General features: G+C 31.8%; 2 protein-coding genes across 2 annotated transcripts; both read left to right on the top strand.

Annotated features, from left to right (window-relative positions):
• The first annotated feature begins 354 nt into the window (after window positions 1–354).
• LOC119831878 (proton-coupled folate transporter-like) lies at window positions 355–8,455 on the top strand. Its single transcript, XM_038355446.1, has 7 exons — window positions 355–805; window positions 1,159–1,419; window positions 1,769–1,943; window positions 2,410–2,587; window positions 2,932–3,310; window positions 5,938–6,178; window positions 7,006–8,455. Exons 1-7 carry the CDS (start codon window positions 673–675, stop codon window positions 7,073–7,075), a joined length of 1,437 nt encoding a protein of 478 aa, XP_038211374.1. The 5' UTR covers window positions 355–672; the 3' UTR covers window positions 7,076–8,455.
• A 2,169-nt stretch (window positions 8,456–10,624) lies between these two features.
• LOC119831749 (proton-coupled folate transporter-like) lies at window positions 10,625–15,597 on the top strand. The gene is made up of 8 exons (XM_038355235.1): window positions 10,625–10,943; window positions 12,396–12,656; window positions 13,345–13,519; window positions 13,725–13,902; window positions 14,054–14,432; window positions 14,513–14,753; window positions 15,045–15,106; window positions 15,192–15,597. The coding sequence occupies exons 1-8, from the start codon at window positions 10,829–10,831 to the stop codon at window positions 15,197–15,199; spliced, it is 1,419 nt and encodes a 472-aa protein (XP_038211163.1). The 5' UTR covers window positions 10,625–10,828; the 3' UTR covers window positions 15,200–15,597.
• Window positions 15,598–15,958: the final 361 nt, after the last annotated feature.

Below are 15,958 nucleotides of genomic sequence, written 5' to 3'. Positions count from 1 at the left end.
AAGCTAAGATTTTGGTAATTACAAGCAATTAAAACCTCCTAAACGCGTTTCTAATTTAGCTTCTAAATGATTCAGTCAGCTAGTATTTTGCTCTTGAACAAACTGTGTCACAAGATATAATAATAGGTTAAATTTAATATAATTATATTGTCCATTATCAGATTCAGTACCTATATTTAGGACAGTGTTTTTTGCTTCCGAATTAACTATTTTCAGAGAAGAAGTGTGATAAATGAATAATTAAGAGATGATCTGCAAATTTTTATGGTTGGTGGCAATCCAATTATTAATCTTATTAGTTATCTATTTTATATAATCGAACGCAGCCCAGTAAGTATCAACTGTCAAAATTTCAGTGAAGACAGTGAAGTATCATGCCTTGAAATTGATTACTCTTGGAACCCGACATTCAAATGTCAGGTAAACACAACAATAACAATGACGGAAAATCGCTATCGCACTTTGAAATGCGTGATTGTAGTTTGCGGACCAAACACGGTGAACTGTGCCGCGCCAAATGTAAATTATGATTCGCGGGTCTTGTATTATTTGCATAATTATAAAATTGTGCTCCGTTATCCCATTGGTGCTCTCGATGTAATTTCAAATTTACATAATCAATCGAGATTTTCAAAATATATTAATTATTATATCACGTAATATTTTTCTAAAATGACCCAAGAGAATGAATGTGTTTCGGAATCTAATCCGAATATTAATGATTTAAATGAAGTTACTACAAGACCATACAGGGTGACAATGGAATTTCCATTATTTTTTACGATTCTATCCGTATCGCTCTCAGGTAAGTTTTTTCACCTTTGTTTACGAACTCAATTTTGTCTTTGATATCTATACTAATATTATAAAGCTGAAGACTTTATTTGTTTGACCTCACTAATCTCAGGAACTACGGGTCCGTTTTGAAAAATTATTTCAGTGTTAAATAGCCCCTTTATTGAGGAAGGCTATATATGTACCAAGGGTGAAGCCGGGGCGGACTGCTAGTATTTAATATACGCTTTTTCATATCTTTTTAACAGTGTGTTTTTAATAAACAGATTTTCATGTTCTATTTAATTTCCATATGAACTACAATATAATTCAGGTCTTGCTTTCTAGAGTTTAGCTTCTCTCAATTTTAAATATATTTTGTAGGTGCAGCAATAAGTAATATTCTACTGTATCGTACATGTGTTCATTCATTAAACCATACAACAGAAGAATGTCAAGTATTTTTATCACCTGTAAGAAATAACGGATCACAAGAATTAGAGGAGCAGGTGCAAAAGTATGCAGCATTTGTAGCCACAGTTAGAACAATACTTGAATCATTGGCTCCAGCAGTACTGTCCTTATTTCTTGGTGTTTGGTCAGACAAACATGGACGTAAACCTCTCATTGTGTGGCCTCTATTTGGTAAGATTGTATGTTTAATATATTATATCTTAGACAATTTATTAGGAATTTCAGAAGTCAGCCAGCTTTAATATAATATTATACATTGCATCAAATATTTTTCATGAAAACATTTCAGTTACTTTGTATTTACAAATGTTGAACTATAAAGTTGTTGTTGTCCTAATAAAATTTTTCAAGTGCCTCTCATAAGTGAATAGATTAATTGTGTTTGCTGTTATTACTATCTATAAACATTATTATCATATACATAATACAAATAATTGCAAAGATAAAGTCTGGTTTCATACTAGATAACATGTTTCATAAAAGTAAACAGAAAAGTATCACCCATAATGTTATTTTTTAGGTATGTCAATAAGTGGAGGTCTGATGGTAATCTATAGTATGATGGAGGATTTAGGACCCTGGTGGTTCATATTGACAGTCATTCCAATGTCAATGGTAGGAGGTTTCACTGCATTATTCACTGGCGCATTTTGTTATTTAAGCGACATAACAACTAAGGAAACACGATCTCTGCGGTAACATATACAAAATATAATTCATTGTACATATTAAACAAAAAAGAACAAAAGTCATAATAAGTATGCTAGAAATTGTGAATAATAATAATTATTCACAGTGTAAAAACAATGAAAAGAAGCTGCTTATAGCAGTAAAATCAGCATTTAATTTTTATGATATCATTTATTTGTCTTTATGAGGAATCATTAAGATATATTTCCTTGAACTCTTTTGTACTTAAATGAAGAGTTATAAAGTATCAAGGCTTTTGATTTCAATGGAATTCATTAAATTTGGTATTATTTTGTAAGATTAAAACAGATTTACCTTTGATAGATCTTTATAAACATAATGACCTTGAATCTTTACAAGTCCAGAATGCATTAAATATGTATATTTAAGTTTTCTCTTCAGAATCATCATTATTTAATGTAAAGGTTTGCCTCATTCTTATATTAAATATTTTTCACATTTCTTTCTTAGGATGACAATTGTAGAGGCATCTGTATCAGTTGGCAGTGTTATAGGCTCCCTTGCAAGTTCCTACTTACTGAGAGCAGTTGGGAATGTCTATTTATTACTTATAACTGCATCCCTGTGCGTCATCGCATATGTGTTTACAAATTGCTGCTTAGAAGAATCTTTACCAGGCGTTACTAAAGTATGTAGCTAAAATTAAATTTTTTGTACAATTTTTAAGTGCTTCTTTTCTTGTTTTATGTTCCTTATTTTGAATAAAGAGTAAGTGTTTTAATTTAGAAAAGATCTCGCGACATTACAATCATATAATTTTTTGAACTATTCTACTTTAAGGCTAAGAGTGATAAAAAGACGCACGCACACTTTTATACAATCAACGAATCAGCGGTCTCGGCCTCTTGGCGTTTGGCACACATACACATATACGTTTATGTATTATGTTCAGAAATAAAAACGATTACAAAAAAAAAGATTCGCTATTAAATTACTATGTTGCATGAAGAATAATTTTGCAACTGTTTCCAGGGTGGCATAAGATCAGTATTGGACTACAAACTCATAAAGGAAATGATCGCTGAATGTTTCAAAAAGCGTCCAAACTACGGGAGGGCTCAAATACTATTGCTCACAGTAGCTAACAGTTTATCAATATTCATTATGTATGGGACCCTAAGTTTAGGGTACCTGTATACTAGGAAACAATTACACTGGGCCATACAACAGTATACAGTGTATTCAGCGGCTCATACGACGATAGCTTTCGTCGGCTCGTTTATTGGAGTAATGCTGGTGCAGAAATTCTTCAAAGTGTCGGATTTGGCGTTGTCTATAATTGCCTTCTTGTCGACTGGCGTCGAATATGTAATCAAGGCGTTCGCTGTCACATCCTGGCATATGTATTTGGGTAAGCGATTTTTATTTGTAACTGGTAGTATTATCATTTAAATTAGCATATTGTGATCGGGTTTCATTGAAATTGAGTTAATAGTGCTTATATTTGATATCTCAAACATGTTATGCTATGATTTTGATGATTTGCAAGTTTTTTTTTCACAAAAATGTAAGTGCCCACTAAAAGTCAAAGTTATGATATATGTCAGTTACTCATATAATTTAACTAGCTGCACCCCGCGGTTTTACCCGCGTAAGTCTGTATCCCGTAGGAATATCGGAATAAAAAGTTGCCTATGTGTTATTCCAGTTGTCCAGCTATCTACGTACCAAATTTCATTGCAATTAGTACAGTAGTTTTTGCATGAATGAAAAACAAACATCCATACATGCATATATCCATCCACACAAACTTTCGCATTTATAATATTAGTAGGATTGTGAAATCAACGACTAGTAAGTTGAATGTTTCTCAACTAGTTCTATGGATTTGTAGAAGTACCTACAGTGCGTTTCTAAAATTCCAACACAATCTAGATTTCTAATGTGTCCTAGTTCACTAAAGGTACTTAGGTACTCAACTATAAAAGGTTTTATAAAAAACATATGACGAAAACATTAATAATTCCTTGAAAAAGAATTGCAGTTAGTATCCGCGTTTTTTTCCTAAATAAATTCGTTATCTGAGCCTTGGATCAGTCTTTGATTTGAGCAAATACCTAAGTACGTCCGTTTTTGACCTAGGTGAACTTATTTGTTTATATCGTTTTATTAATTTTATGGTTTATCCTTTGAAACATAAAAAATAACCTCTTATCGCGCGATTTTATATTTATTCCCACCAACAATATTATAATTAAAGCAACATCCCAAAATGTGGCCATCTTGTTTTCTGACATTGACCTTGAAATGTTAAAAGTCAGTTCAAACATAATAATACCTGTCGTATTAATTTTACCTAAAAATAATGTCGAAGCCCTTTTACAGCATCTTGTTTAACCGGTTTCATTATGTGAAATCCCACCAGTTATATAATCCTTGAACCATTAACCAAGTCAACTTCCGTAAATGCAGTTATTATAATAAGCTTGCGAAATTGCAAGTGTGCCGTGTTGCTATAAATATCTTGTAAACTCGTAACCTAAACTAAACTAAACCTTTTACTTATCTTTGATTTGTTTTTTAATTAGTTCCTTACATGTTAATGCATGTAATAAATAAACATTTAATCTGAATTTGCACACATTGATTATTTTATATATTTCAACATACATACTTCTATTTTCGATGTCTAGGGTTTCAAATGACATTTACGTTTCTTTCGTTGACTCTACTTTCATATAATTAGATGTAGGTATTACCGAAGGATAAAATGATAAGAATTAATTAAGTGTAATTAAAAGAGACAAGAAGACAATTAACCTCGTGTTCAATACTTACACTATTTTTTTATTTTCTTTTAAGTACCTAGGTGCATAATTTGTGTATGTAAATTTTATTACATCGACAAGATTACATTTAATTTCAATTGGTAGGTACATGTCTTTCAAAAATTAAATGTCATGGATATTGGATACCGCTTTTTGTATCAATATACCTGTTATTACTTATATTATATATCATGTTTATAAATATACCTACTGTTAATTTTCAAAACGTGAAAAAATATACGTCTTAATAAAGCATCGTTCAAATTTGTGTTGTTGTACTTATTGTGTTGGTGATATTTGGCTCCAATAACTTTGCAGTCATATTTTTTTATTACATTTAATATTGAATCATTTAATTAAAGTACAAATCAAAACAGGGAAAATAACCAGTGCACATTGATATGCATTCAAATATTATTTATATTATATAGGTATATAAACCACAGCGACAATAATCAAATTCTTTGTAGCTATGATATTTTTAACTGCGCTTTGTAACGCAAACACGACATGAATATAAAATACCATAAAATAAGTAACTTAAAAATTTATAATGTTTACAACAGTTAACCATTAATGCAAATGCAACTATTTTTTTCGTTTTAATTAGTGTGCATTTGATATATAATAACATTCATATTTTTTATATATAGGTATCGTAATTAAAATGTAAATTACACTGAATATTATTAGGAGGACAAATGACCATCGAGATATGTGGTTTCCATCTATAAAAATGGGTTTGTTACGATGTTTTACACATAAGCAAGTGATTGTATCTGTATTAATTTTTATTCAATCCGATATAGATTAAATATAATCTATGTCGGATTATTGTCTGTATAAGCACTTGGGCTATTTTATATCCGGGTACTCCGCAAGTAACGTAACGTAAAGAAAAATAATGTTGATAATTAAAGAAAAATAAGCTAAAGCTATTTTACAATAATTGTAGATGAGTGCAAACGAGGAAGTGAGTCGATCAAGGTCTGCGCACTAACAAATTGGCTTTCCGCTGTAGAGACCTATCTCTTCTGGAGGGAACGACAGTCATGAAAAATACTGCGTTCATTGTGACTTTGTATATTATTTTTCGAATGTTAAATTAAACAGACGAATCCATTGGTTTTACATGTATATATGGAAATATCCGTATAGGTATAGAATAATGAAATCATAGTTGGTACAGATACTTTTATTTTTGTTTCAGCTGCTAGTATATCCTTATTCAGAGATCTATCTTCTCCGCTTATTCGGTCGCTGATAACCAAAATTCTGCCCCCACAAGACATAGCTAAGGTGTTCGCACTGATGTGCGCCATAGAGGGAATCGCGCCTTTAATCTCTCCCGCCATATACAATTCTCTATACGCGTACACAATATCTACGTTCCCTGGAGCCTTCTATTTACTGTGCGCTGGGATAACTGGGATATGTGTCACGTTCCTCGGGTGAGTCATAATTTTACGCTCAAAGACCGAAAATAGCTCAGTATGCGTCGTGGTCACAGTAAAATATCCATATTGCGCAATTCGTGTCATGTCTGTTATCAAAGTTATAATAATAATAATGAAAACATTCCCGCACAATTTCGCGATGGGAATCTTTTATTGTGACCACGACGCATTGTAAACTCGATGGGCTATTTACGTTAACATAAGTTATATCTTGAATAAGCCTTATCTGATTAACAGGTACGTCCTTTCAAGAACAAAATATTGAAAATTATAAACAAAACATTTTTATGTCGATGCAAAGTTCTTTCGATTTTGTGGCTAATTTTAGGATTTCATAAAACCTTGCCAAGAGACAAAGGGCGGACATTGACTTTTCTTTATTAGCGGTAGAATGCAATGCCTAAGTATGCAAAGATATGGGCAGTTTTAATGTTTAAGATCTTAATAGATATGTATCCATTTGATAAATAAAATTACTTTGTGAGATTGTTACCTACATTAGGAACTTCCGTCCTTTTTTGTACTAAACATTTAATATACCCATATTTTTTTTATATCTACTTACATACATTAGTCGTTTCCTTTGTCATTAAAATTTATTATTCTCAGACTTGCGCGTGAAATTATGAATATGAAATATTATAAATGTGTATTCTCTGATATTAGTTTTACGACTAGAAAATCAATATTTAATTTTTTTTTTATGTAAAACACCGGTAAATGCTTTGTATAAGTAGATTTAATATCAAATTTCAGTACAGTTAATATTGCGCATTTTATTTTATTGAAAGTAAGTAGCTAATATAAATCGTTTTTTACAGATTCGTGCAATACTTCAGGTGGAAGACGGGTACTACTGCGGTCGCTTATCAGAATTTGACAAATGAGTGAGTTGCGAATTCTGTTACCGATATAAAAATATCACAATATTCTTAAATATATATATATATATATATATATATAGTCATTTTTGTGATGTATCATAATTATTATTGATTGCTATTCTAAATGTGATCTAGAAGAAAATATTATATTGTACTATGAGTATGTATAAATTGATCATATCAAGGCGTTGATCTAAAAAAAAATATGACGATTATGACGACTAATCATATTGATAAGTAGGTTAACCGTAATAAAATGTATATTATTACTTCAGTTACCCTTAAACCAGTGTCAGAAATTAATATAATATCGTAACGATCTCTCAGTTTATCTACTTACTTATTTGCCTATTTTCAGGCAAGTTGAATTGATAATATTTTAGTTTTAAGAAGATTTTTTTATGTCTAACGCAATCATTAACGTTCATATTTTCTGTGGTACCAAGAAAAATAAACTTAATTGGAAAATATGTTGTTTGTGCGTAAAGTAGATAGCTACTAGTAATCGTCGTGAAAATCCCATTCAATAATAGTTAAATGACGTATAGCATAGTAATATTTTATGGTTTCACTCTACGACTCTACGCGATCAATGAACTTGACCTACAGAAAGATATCTATGACGTCACAAGTTAATTGTAGAGACTTCACTAGGTCACAACACTAATATATCTACGTACATGAATTCCAATTTTATTGTAACTGCTTTTAGTAGTTATTTTGTTTTTATGTATGTATAAAAATATATAGTCACATCGTATTTTGTATTTTGTTTCCATGCAATATAAAACAATGCGTTTTGTAATGATATTATACTGATTCGATCTATTAATGAGTTCATACTTGTTTAGCCATAATAAATTGCAGACTTCGTGTCAATGACTGATAAACTTTATTGTCTTTGTATTACTAATAAACCAGTATAATTACTGTACCAGTCACGACTAGCGATTTACACTTTTTACTATTTACCTAGATTTATTTTAACTTACAATGAACTATTTTAGACTTTTAAGTCTTGTAAATTAGCAAAAAAAATATATGTGTCAAAGGATAATACTTTAACAATTAAGTAAATATTTTAAATCATTTATTTTATATCTCAGTAGTTACAGTTCAATCTTAACAATTTTTTTTTTCATTAGCCGCCTCATTGTTGTTCAAAGATATGTAAAGTTTTAGTAGTGGTGCGCTTAAGTCACTAAACTAAATTTAGTCATTTTAATTCAGTCGTCACTGAATTTAGGAAAGTGTAGTCGCACTCAGTTTGCATTTAGAAGTTTAAGATGGTTTCTGACTGACTAAGTCATTTAGAAACCTAAATAGAATTACATTTAAGAAGGTGTAATCGCATTTAGTTACTTTTTTAAATACATATCTTGATAATATAACAAATAATATATAACAAATAATTGAATTTTAAATCTTAATACTAATTTTCTGTATGTATGTTTCTGTTATCACTGGTTACAAATCTTTCTTTTGCACTTATATGTACTATATTATACATATAGCACATAATCAAAATCAAAATTCTGTCTCGTATGATAGAATTTTGCTTATGAATAAACAGTGTCACAAGATTTATAAAATGTAAAACCATCACGATTCTCGTAGATTATATTTGTATCTGTTGGTTCAGATATGATTCAGTACTTAAATTTTGGACAGTGTGATCAGAAGTCTCTTATTGCTAAATTTTCCTACTTCTGAATTTATAAACTAAATTCAGTGAAGTGTAATAAGCGCATAAAACCTTAATTACATACTTACATATCGCTCACATGAATTGACGCCTTACAGGTACTTATCTAAAAACTAAGTTCATAATATATATTTTTGGAGACTAATATATACATAAAGATGGTGCTTTTTATTGTAATTTTTTACTCAATCATTATGTGATATCTAATTGTAAGTTTATACACAATAAAAAATATGTGCAATTTTATGCTTTGTTTTATTTTTTAAGCCTGATTAAGTTGTTATCAACAGTATTTGAATATCCCACTTAGATTATAAGTGCGAAAGGTAGTGTGGATGGATGTATGTTTTTTACTCCTTCACACGAAAACCACTCAACGTAAAATAGGTAATAATGTGATCTATGAGTTGAGACTTGAGAATTTTGGTGCTGCCTGCTTGTTACTCTGCGGGTGAAGATACGCAGCACAGCTTGTATCATTAATTTATTGATTTAAGAAATGTATCTGGTAGAATATTCTACTAATATTCATTTTCATAAAAAGCGTAGTATCATTGAGAGAATTTTATTATATTATTTTAGTAATTTAAAAAGACTTAGTATTATATTTCAGACTGGATATATCATTGCTAAAATTAATTAATCCGATATGTTAAATAGAACGGCTGATAAACTAGTCGACAAATAAATTGTAAAGCAATGAAGTTATTTTTATGAATATAATCATTTTAGTATGAAACTTTTGCAAACATTTTAACATTTAAACTACTGTTTAGCCTGTATTGACTGACTGTAATACACGTCCAATGCATTCTATATTATTGTTACATTATATCGACATACCTATCTATATTTAAAGAAACATTGATAAGAAAAATTAAAGCCGTGTGCTTACATCCGCCCACGGTCCATAATAGGTACCTGCTTACGCGCGTTTTTATGAACTTACCTCCATACATAGATCATTTAAAATATAAATTAATTACAAGCAGCCATAGCTATGACGTCTGGTCGGCTTAAACGCTTTTTGCGTAATTATTCTAGGACACACAAATTAAAAATACATATTTAAATGACGTGTAGGAAGGTATTATTTTCTCCTCTTCGATATTGATCGAAGAATACTCCTACTCAGTTCTTATTCTTGAATTTGTTTTGGCGTTTTGATGTGATAAGTATATAAACACGCCCATTACACGTAATCATGTTATTTCTTAATACCTGAACTTTACGACTAAGGTTGAGCAACCAAAGATTACAATGTTATTTTTTATTTTAGCTTTAAAGTGGTTTTTTTAAGAATAATATTTTATTTTTGTTTGAATTGATTCCATGAAAACGATGTTTATGTCATCTCTTATTTATAAACGACATGAACCAAATACTGTGTAACTGTGCATATGGATACTTACTAACGTTGACATCCGTTCTATAATATATAGTTAACTAGCTGTTCCGCGCGGTTTTACCCGTGGAAAAATCCTCGGATAATGGCAATATATTAACAAATATTTCTTTAGCTTATTTGTTATTCTCATAGGTACATAAGTTTATAACACAGCCAAGTATCATGAAAATCTGTTCAATTTGTTTCGCGTTTTATCCTTTATGTAGTTGTCGTTCACGTTTATAGTGTAATTTTGTTACATTTGGTGTTCTACACTTAGCACTTAATAATATATAGAAATTAATTTTATGTTTACTGGTTTATTTGTGTACCAATTATCGATAAACTTTTAAATAAATAAACACGAGATGGCGGTAAAAGCAATTGTTCCGCTGTCCGCGTCATGCCATTGTAATAATGTAATAGATAAGTGAGTCATGGGCACAGCTTTTAGAATGGATGGCTGTTATTCATTGTACGATAAACATTATCACTGATACAGTGTACCGGTTTCCTACATTTTTTCTTTTCAACGTATAACATCAAAGTGTAAAAGTGTTTTATTTGAAAACAAATTAGAATTTCCACTGTGAGCAATTTCATTAGATACATCTACGTTAGACAAAGTTATTGTTATTGAAAATTTTCCATATAATAGAGTTGATAAAATGCCGGGTCGAGATGAAAGAACTGTGGAAGTGATTGTGAATACACCGAAGAGATCTATAAGCAACACTATAGAATTGTCGCTGTTTCTGATCATAGTGGCTACATCACTAACCAGTAATTTAAATATATTATTTTTTTTATATTTTTAAAGACTTACGTTCTTAATATTTTTTCTATGCGTATTTTTTAAAATATCTTCGCTACCTAATCATTTTTTTTTATCTTTTTATGAATAGCAATTCAAAGAATTTTTTTTGCTACTGAATATTGAACCTTATCTACGTCTCGAATCGTATGTGCAACGGTTTGCCTGTAAGGCTAGAAATTTAGTGATGAGTGCCCGGTAAGTTCGGTAACCATCACCTGGCACGCACTGGACATTTGAGATTTTAAAAATTTGCAAAAAAATGAACTGGACGTTTGTGAGTTTGAGATTTTTATCCGATTTAGTCCATTCCTTGAAGTGTAAAAAAATGACAGGCGTTTTTAGTAAGCCAAAGTACCTGCCAGGTGAACCTGTATCACTATCACTAATGTATAGTATAAAGCATTCGCCTTCCCGCGTCTGTATGTATGTATGCTTAAATCTTTAAAACTATGCAACGGATTTGATGGGGTTTCTATTAATAGATGGAAGGATTCAAGAGAAAGGTTTATATGTATAATAACATTTTTTAAACTGATCTGAATTTAACGCGTGCGAAGCTGCAGGCATAAGCTATTAATATCATACTAATATTATAAATGCGCAAGTTTGTAAGGATGAATATGTGTTTGTTGCTCTTTCACGCAAAAACGCGGGTGAAACCGCGAGGCGCAGCTAGTGTGTAATAAATATAGTCAAAAACTGATTAACCCGCTTTAATGGTAGAATCAATTAATGAAATAAACTGATGACATTGTTGCATTGTTACCGATCCTTGATACCTAAATCTCCGATCCGTGCACAAATTTTGAATTAAATACATGCGCTAAAAGGAGGTCAATATCGAGTCTAAAGGAAATCGTTACATACAAACTAATATACAGGTGAAGCTAATAAAAGCGTGTTAAAAATAAACCTTAATAACTAACGTTGAAATTTATATGTGTTTAGTCTAAGTGGTTTTAAGAAGGTTAGTACAATATCAGGGTATTCAGAATAGTATAAATCTTTCTTTCACTAGCTCTTGGTCCATAATAACAGATGATTTTGTGCACGTTTTTAGTAGGTTTTAGACTTAATTATTAAATTTTTTTTTTGAATAATTAAGTTTTTTTAAGAAACTTTTCGTAATATGAATATTAATATGTTTGGAGTACCTCGCTTTGCAGCGGTGAGTGAGGATCTCCGGTAGAGAGGCCAAACGGCCGAAGCCTAATTATTAATCTGAATAGTCCCTGAACAAAATATCCTTATTAAAACATGTAGGTACCTTTAAGGGCTTAAATTTGAAAATATCTTCATCAATAAGAAATATATCTTTGTTCTAAAAACATAAAACAGTTTGCTAGCCGTACATAAGGAAAACGTGGTATTATTCTTCAAACTATAATTACTTTATCAGGAATTTTATGTAATTACAGGTGCTGCAGTGAGTAATATAGTACTTTACCGCACATGTGTACACGCTCTCAACTACACTGAAGCAGAATGCAGACCGTACCTGTCTCCTTTAAAAAACAACGAGACAAGCCACCTAGAGGCTGAAGTTCAAAAATATTCTACATTCGTAAATACAGTGAAGATGGTATTAGAAGCGGTTGTTCCTGCATTTCTATCATTTTTCCTTGGCGCCTGGTCTGATACGTATGGACGGAAACCATTAATGACTTGGTCACTTTTAGGTAGGTATGAATTAGGTATGTAGGTATGTAGGTATTGTTTGTCCCTCTTTCACGCAATGGTACGGTTTACAATATGATTTTTGTGTCTGGAGATACGAAGCTAGAGCGCTCTCTATGACTTATATGAGCACTCTAGCCTCCAATGCAAAACTGCGTAATAAAACCATCTTTGTAATAACATACCATAACATACTACTATACTTATACTAATGGCATAGGTACGGTATTTTGTTCCGCGGGGTAACATCTCATTTCTATATTAGTATAGTAATAGTATTATGAAGCGCATTATATCACATTCTACAGTATGCAGTTACTAAATTCTGACCGGTTGAAAATTCATTGAATATTGGAAATGATAGATAGATCTACTGTGAAGACTATTTACATTTGAAATGGTTTGTAGCGACACTCATCCTGAATTGCGCAAGCGGAAATTTTATCAATCCATAGAGTTTAGACATATGAATCACACTTTCCGAAACATTAATAGGGATCTTATCAGATGGCCAGTCGAGTGGACTGGTAGGATTCCTCCCTTTTTGATGAAGTTTCCTCCACAAGTACTTAATTGTTTGTAGAGATTTTTTTGTATAGAATTCTTCAAAGTTAAATAGTTTAATTAGTATGAGTACCTACTTGTGTAAAATAATAGTTGAAATGAATAGGTGATCCTGTTTTGTTTTAGGTGCAGCAATAACGAGTATGTTAATCGTTCTGTTCGGTTTAATGGAAAATCTGGGTCCCTGGTGGTACGTAGCCACAATAATACCATTTTCAATTACTGGTGGTTTTGTGGTATTGTTTACAGGAGCATATTGCTATGTAAGCGATATCGCCTCTAAAGAAAGCACATCGCTAAGGTACTTATGCACTTTTTCGTTTCTTATGATTAGTTTTCCTGAATTCCGATTGATAGTAATCGGACCGCTGAACGTAACCGATAATTAACTCTACATAAGAGTAGGTACTTTAACGTTAAATTATATATGCGTAGTTTATTCTGATAAAATATAATTCCAAGGGCTTAAATTAAGGGATACAATTTATTGCAAAGTGTATTTTCAGAATGACTATGGTTGACGCCACAACCACATCGGGAACAGTGATTGGGTCAATATTAAGTTCTTACTTGATACTGTCCTTTGGAAATGTGTACCTCTTATTATTTGCAGCTTCGTTGAATGTACTCGCTTATGCGTTTACAAATGTCTGTATTAAGGAGTCATTGAATGGTGCATTACAGGTAATTTATAATATCATAATTCATCCCTAAATTTAATTTGTATTAATAGCTTAATTCACAATTTTTTGCCGCACTTGATTAAAGTCTGATTTGCTCTTGATCTTACCATACATGTCGCTCATACTGGAGTTAAAAAATGTAAAAATTTTAGGGTGGATCCACCAGGGTGTTAGACCTTTTACTTGTAAAGGATATGTTCAGAGAATCTTTTAAAAGACGACCAAACAACGGGAGGAAGCAAATTATATTAATAACGATTTCGAAATTTATTCTGGTGTTTATTACTTATGGGACAATTGCGTTGGAGTATTTGTTCACGAGGCAACAATTACACTGGTCATTGCAAGATTACACGAGATATTCAGCCGTCAGTACATCCATTTCATTTGTGGGTGGATTCCTAGGTGTTATCGTGGTACAAAAGTTACTACGAATGGGCGATATTACCTTCACCATATTAGGATTAACGACCAGCATAATTGAATATGTATTGAAAATTCTAGCCGTAGATTGGTGGTATATGTACCTGGGTAAGTATCGGAAGATTGTATAAATATGGTACATTTTAGTTCCAAGAATACCTTTAATATTTAGTTTTATTTTCTTTCAGGTTCCTTTATTTCTGTATTCAAAGGGCTATCAAGTGCGTTACTGAGGTCTTTTATAAGCAAAACTCTCCCAAGTGAAGATGTGGCGAAAATATTTGCATTAATATGCGCTTTTGAAGGTTTTGCTCCGCTGACAGTGCCTTTAGTTTACAATACACTTTATGCTATGACTGTGGCAATACTACCGGGTGCGATATACATACTGAGTATGGTACTCGTGACGGTTACAATCATCATGTTAGGGTATGTAAATTATTTTTAATAATATTTGATTACCTGGGACACTACTATCCATTGAAATATTAATGCGAGGGTGTAATGTTTTTCATAATATCGCAACGGACTTAATTATGACATATGATTTTTGTAGATGTCTTACTTTGAACACGCGCAAAGATGCGGGTTCAAAGGAACGGACGCTTACGGGCAGTAAGCTGAAAATGTTATCAACAACGAATACCATTATATTATAAGTTCTAAGTCAATTGAGCTAATTATGAATTACGTGATATTTATAGATTACTTTTTGTTTAGGTTTGTTCAATACTACCATTGGCGAGCGAGAGGAATGCTGTACGAAACATTTGATTCTTCAGGTATATGTTGTCAAAGGATAAATTCTTTATTTTATACAAATATATTTTAGTACTATAACTCATTCACAATTATCATTTTTTACAGATGCTTAAAGAAGCTGCAATTATAACAATAGGAGAATTCCACTTCTAGACTAAATTATGTTTAATAACAAGTTACTTATATCAATGATACTGAAGAAAGGACATGTAAAATAATACAGAGTGGACCATGAATGAGTTTGAAAGTCATTTAAAAATCGTTTGAAATATTTAAATAATGTTTATTTACAAGAAAGCTACTAAAATATTTGGATATTATTATTTTAATTATGTCATCTGAATGACTAAGCGTGTGCCGAAGTTATCGAATATACGCCACAGAGACCGCGAGATCGCTTACGTCTCTTCCTTAAGTTGACAGTTATTTGGTTTATCGATGTAGACATGCTTCTCTAATTCTGTTTATTAATGTCCATTAAGGTGGAAATCATAATCCCACTGAATCCACAATCTTAGGCAAGCCATACACGCTACGGTCTACCGTAGAGGTCATCTGTGCAGCTATGCCTGTGCAGGTTAACCAAACATTGGTAGCGTGTATGGGGACATTCCGGTGTACCGGAGCGGTCTTCAGTTCTTTTTGCGATGGCATCGAATGAGGACGATGATGCATAATGAGGTACACCGTACGGCGTCACTCGAAAGAATTGATTTTCGATCTTGCTCCGGTCGCCTGCGCAGGCTCAAAAAACTGCACAGGTCTATTCCCACACACATTTCGGTCTACCTGCGCAGGCATACTTGCTCAGGTGGACCTTTCCGGCAGACCGTAGCGTGTATGGCTTGCCTTAATCGCGCTAACATTGTCTT

The sequence above is a fragment of the Zerene cesonia genome, chromosome 14, assembly GCF_012273895.1.
Source record: "Zerene cesonia ecotype Mississippi chromosome 14, Zerene_cesonia_1.1, whole genome shotgun sequence".
Classification (NCBI taxonomy): domain Eukaryota; kingdom Metazoa; phylum Arthropoda; class Insecta; order Lepidoptera; family Pieridae; genus Zerene; species Zerene cesonia.
The sequence above is the reverse complement of the archived record's forward strand: the minus strand, read 5'-3'. Positions and strand labels throughout refer to the sequence as shown.

Excerpts from the sequence above, each read along its gene's own strand:
- LOC119831878 (XM_038355446.1), top strand. The coding sequence starts at position 673 with ATGACCCAAGAGAATGAATGTGTTTCGGAATCTAATCCGAATATTAAT. Across the intron at positions 1,944-2,409 it reads AAGGAAACACGATCTCTGCG|GATGACAATTGTAGAGGCAT; the intron begins GTAACATATACA and ends TTTCTTTCTTAG. Across the intron at positions 3,311-5,937 it reads ATCCTGGCATATGTATTTGG|CTGCTAGTATATCCTTATTC; the intron begins GTAAGCGATTTT and ends TTTTTGTTTCAG.
- LOC119831749 (XM_038355235.1), top strand. The coding sequence starts at position 10,829 with ATGCCGGGTCGAGATGAAAGAACTGTGGAAGTGATTGTGAATACACCG. Across the intron at positions 13,520-13,724 it reads AAAGAAAGCACATCGCTAAG|AATGACTATGGTTGACGCCA; the intron begins GTACTTATGCAC and ends GTGTATTTTCAG. Across the intron at positions 14,433-14,512 it reads TTGGTGGTATATGTACCTGG|GTTCCTTTATTTCTGTATTC; the intron begins GTAAGTATCGGA and ends ATTTTCTTTCAG.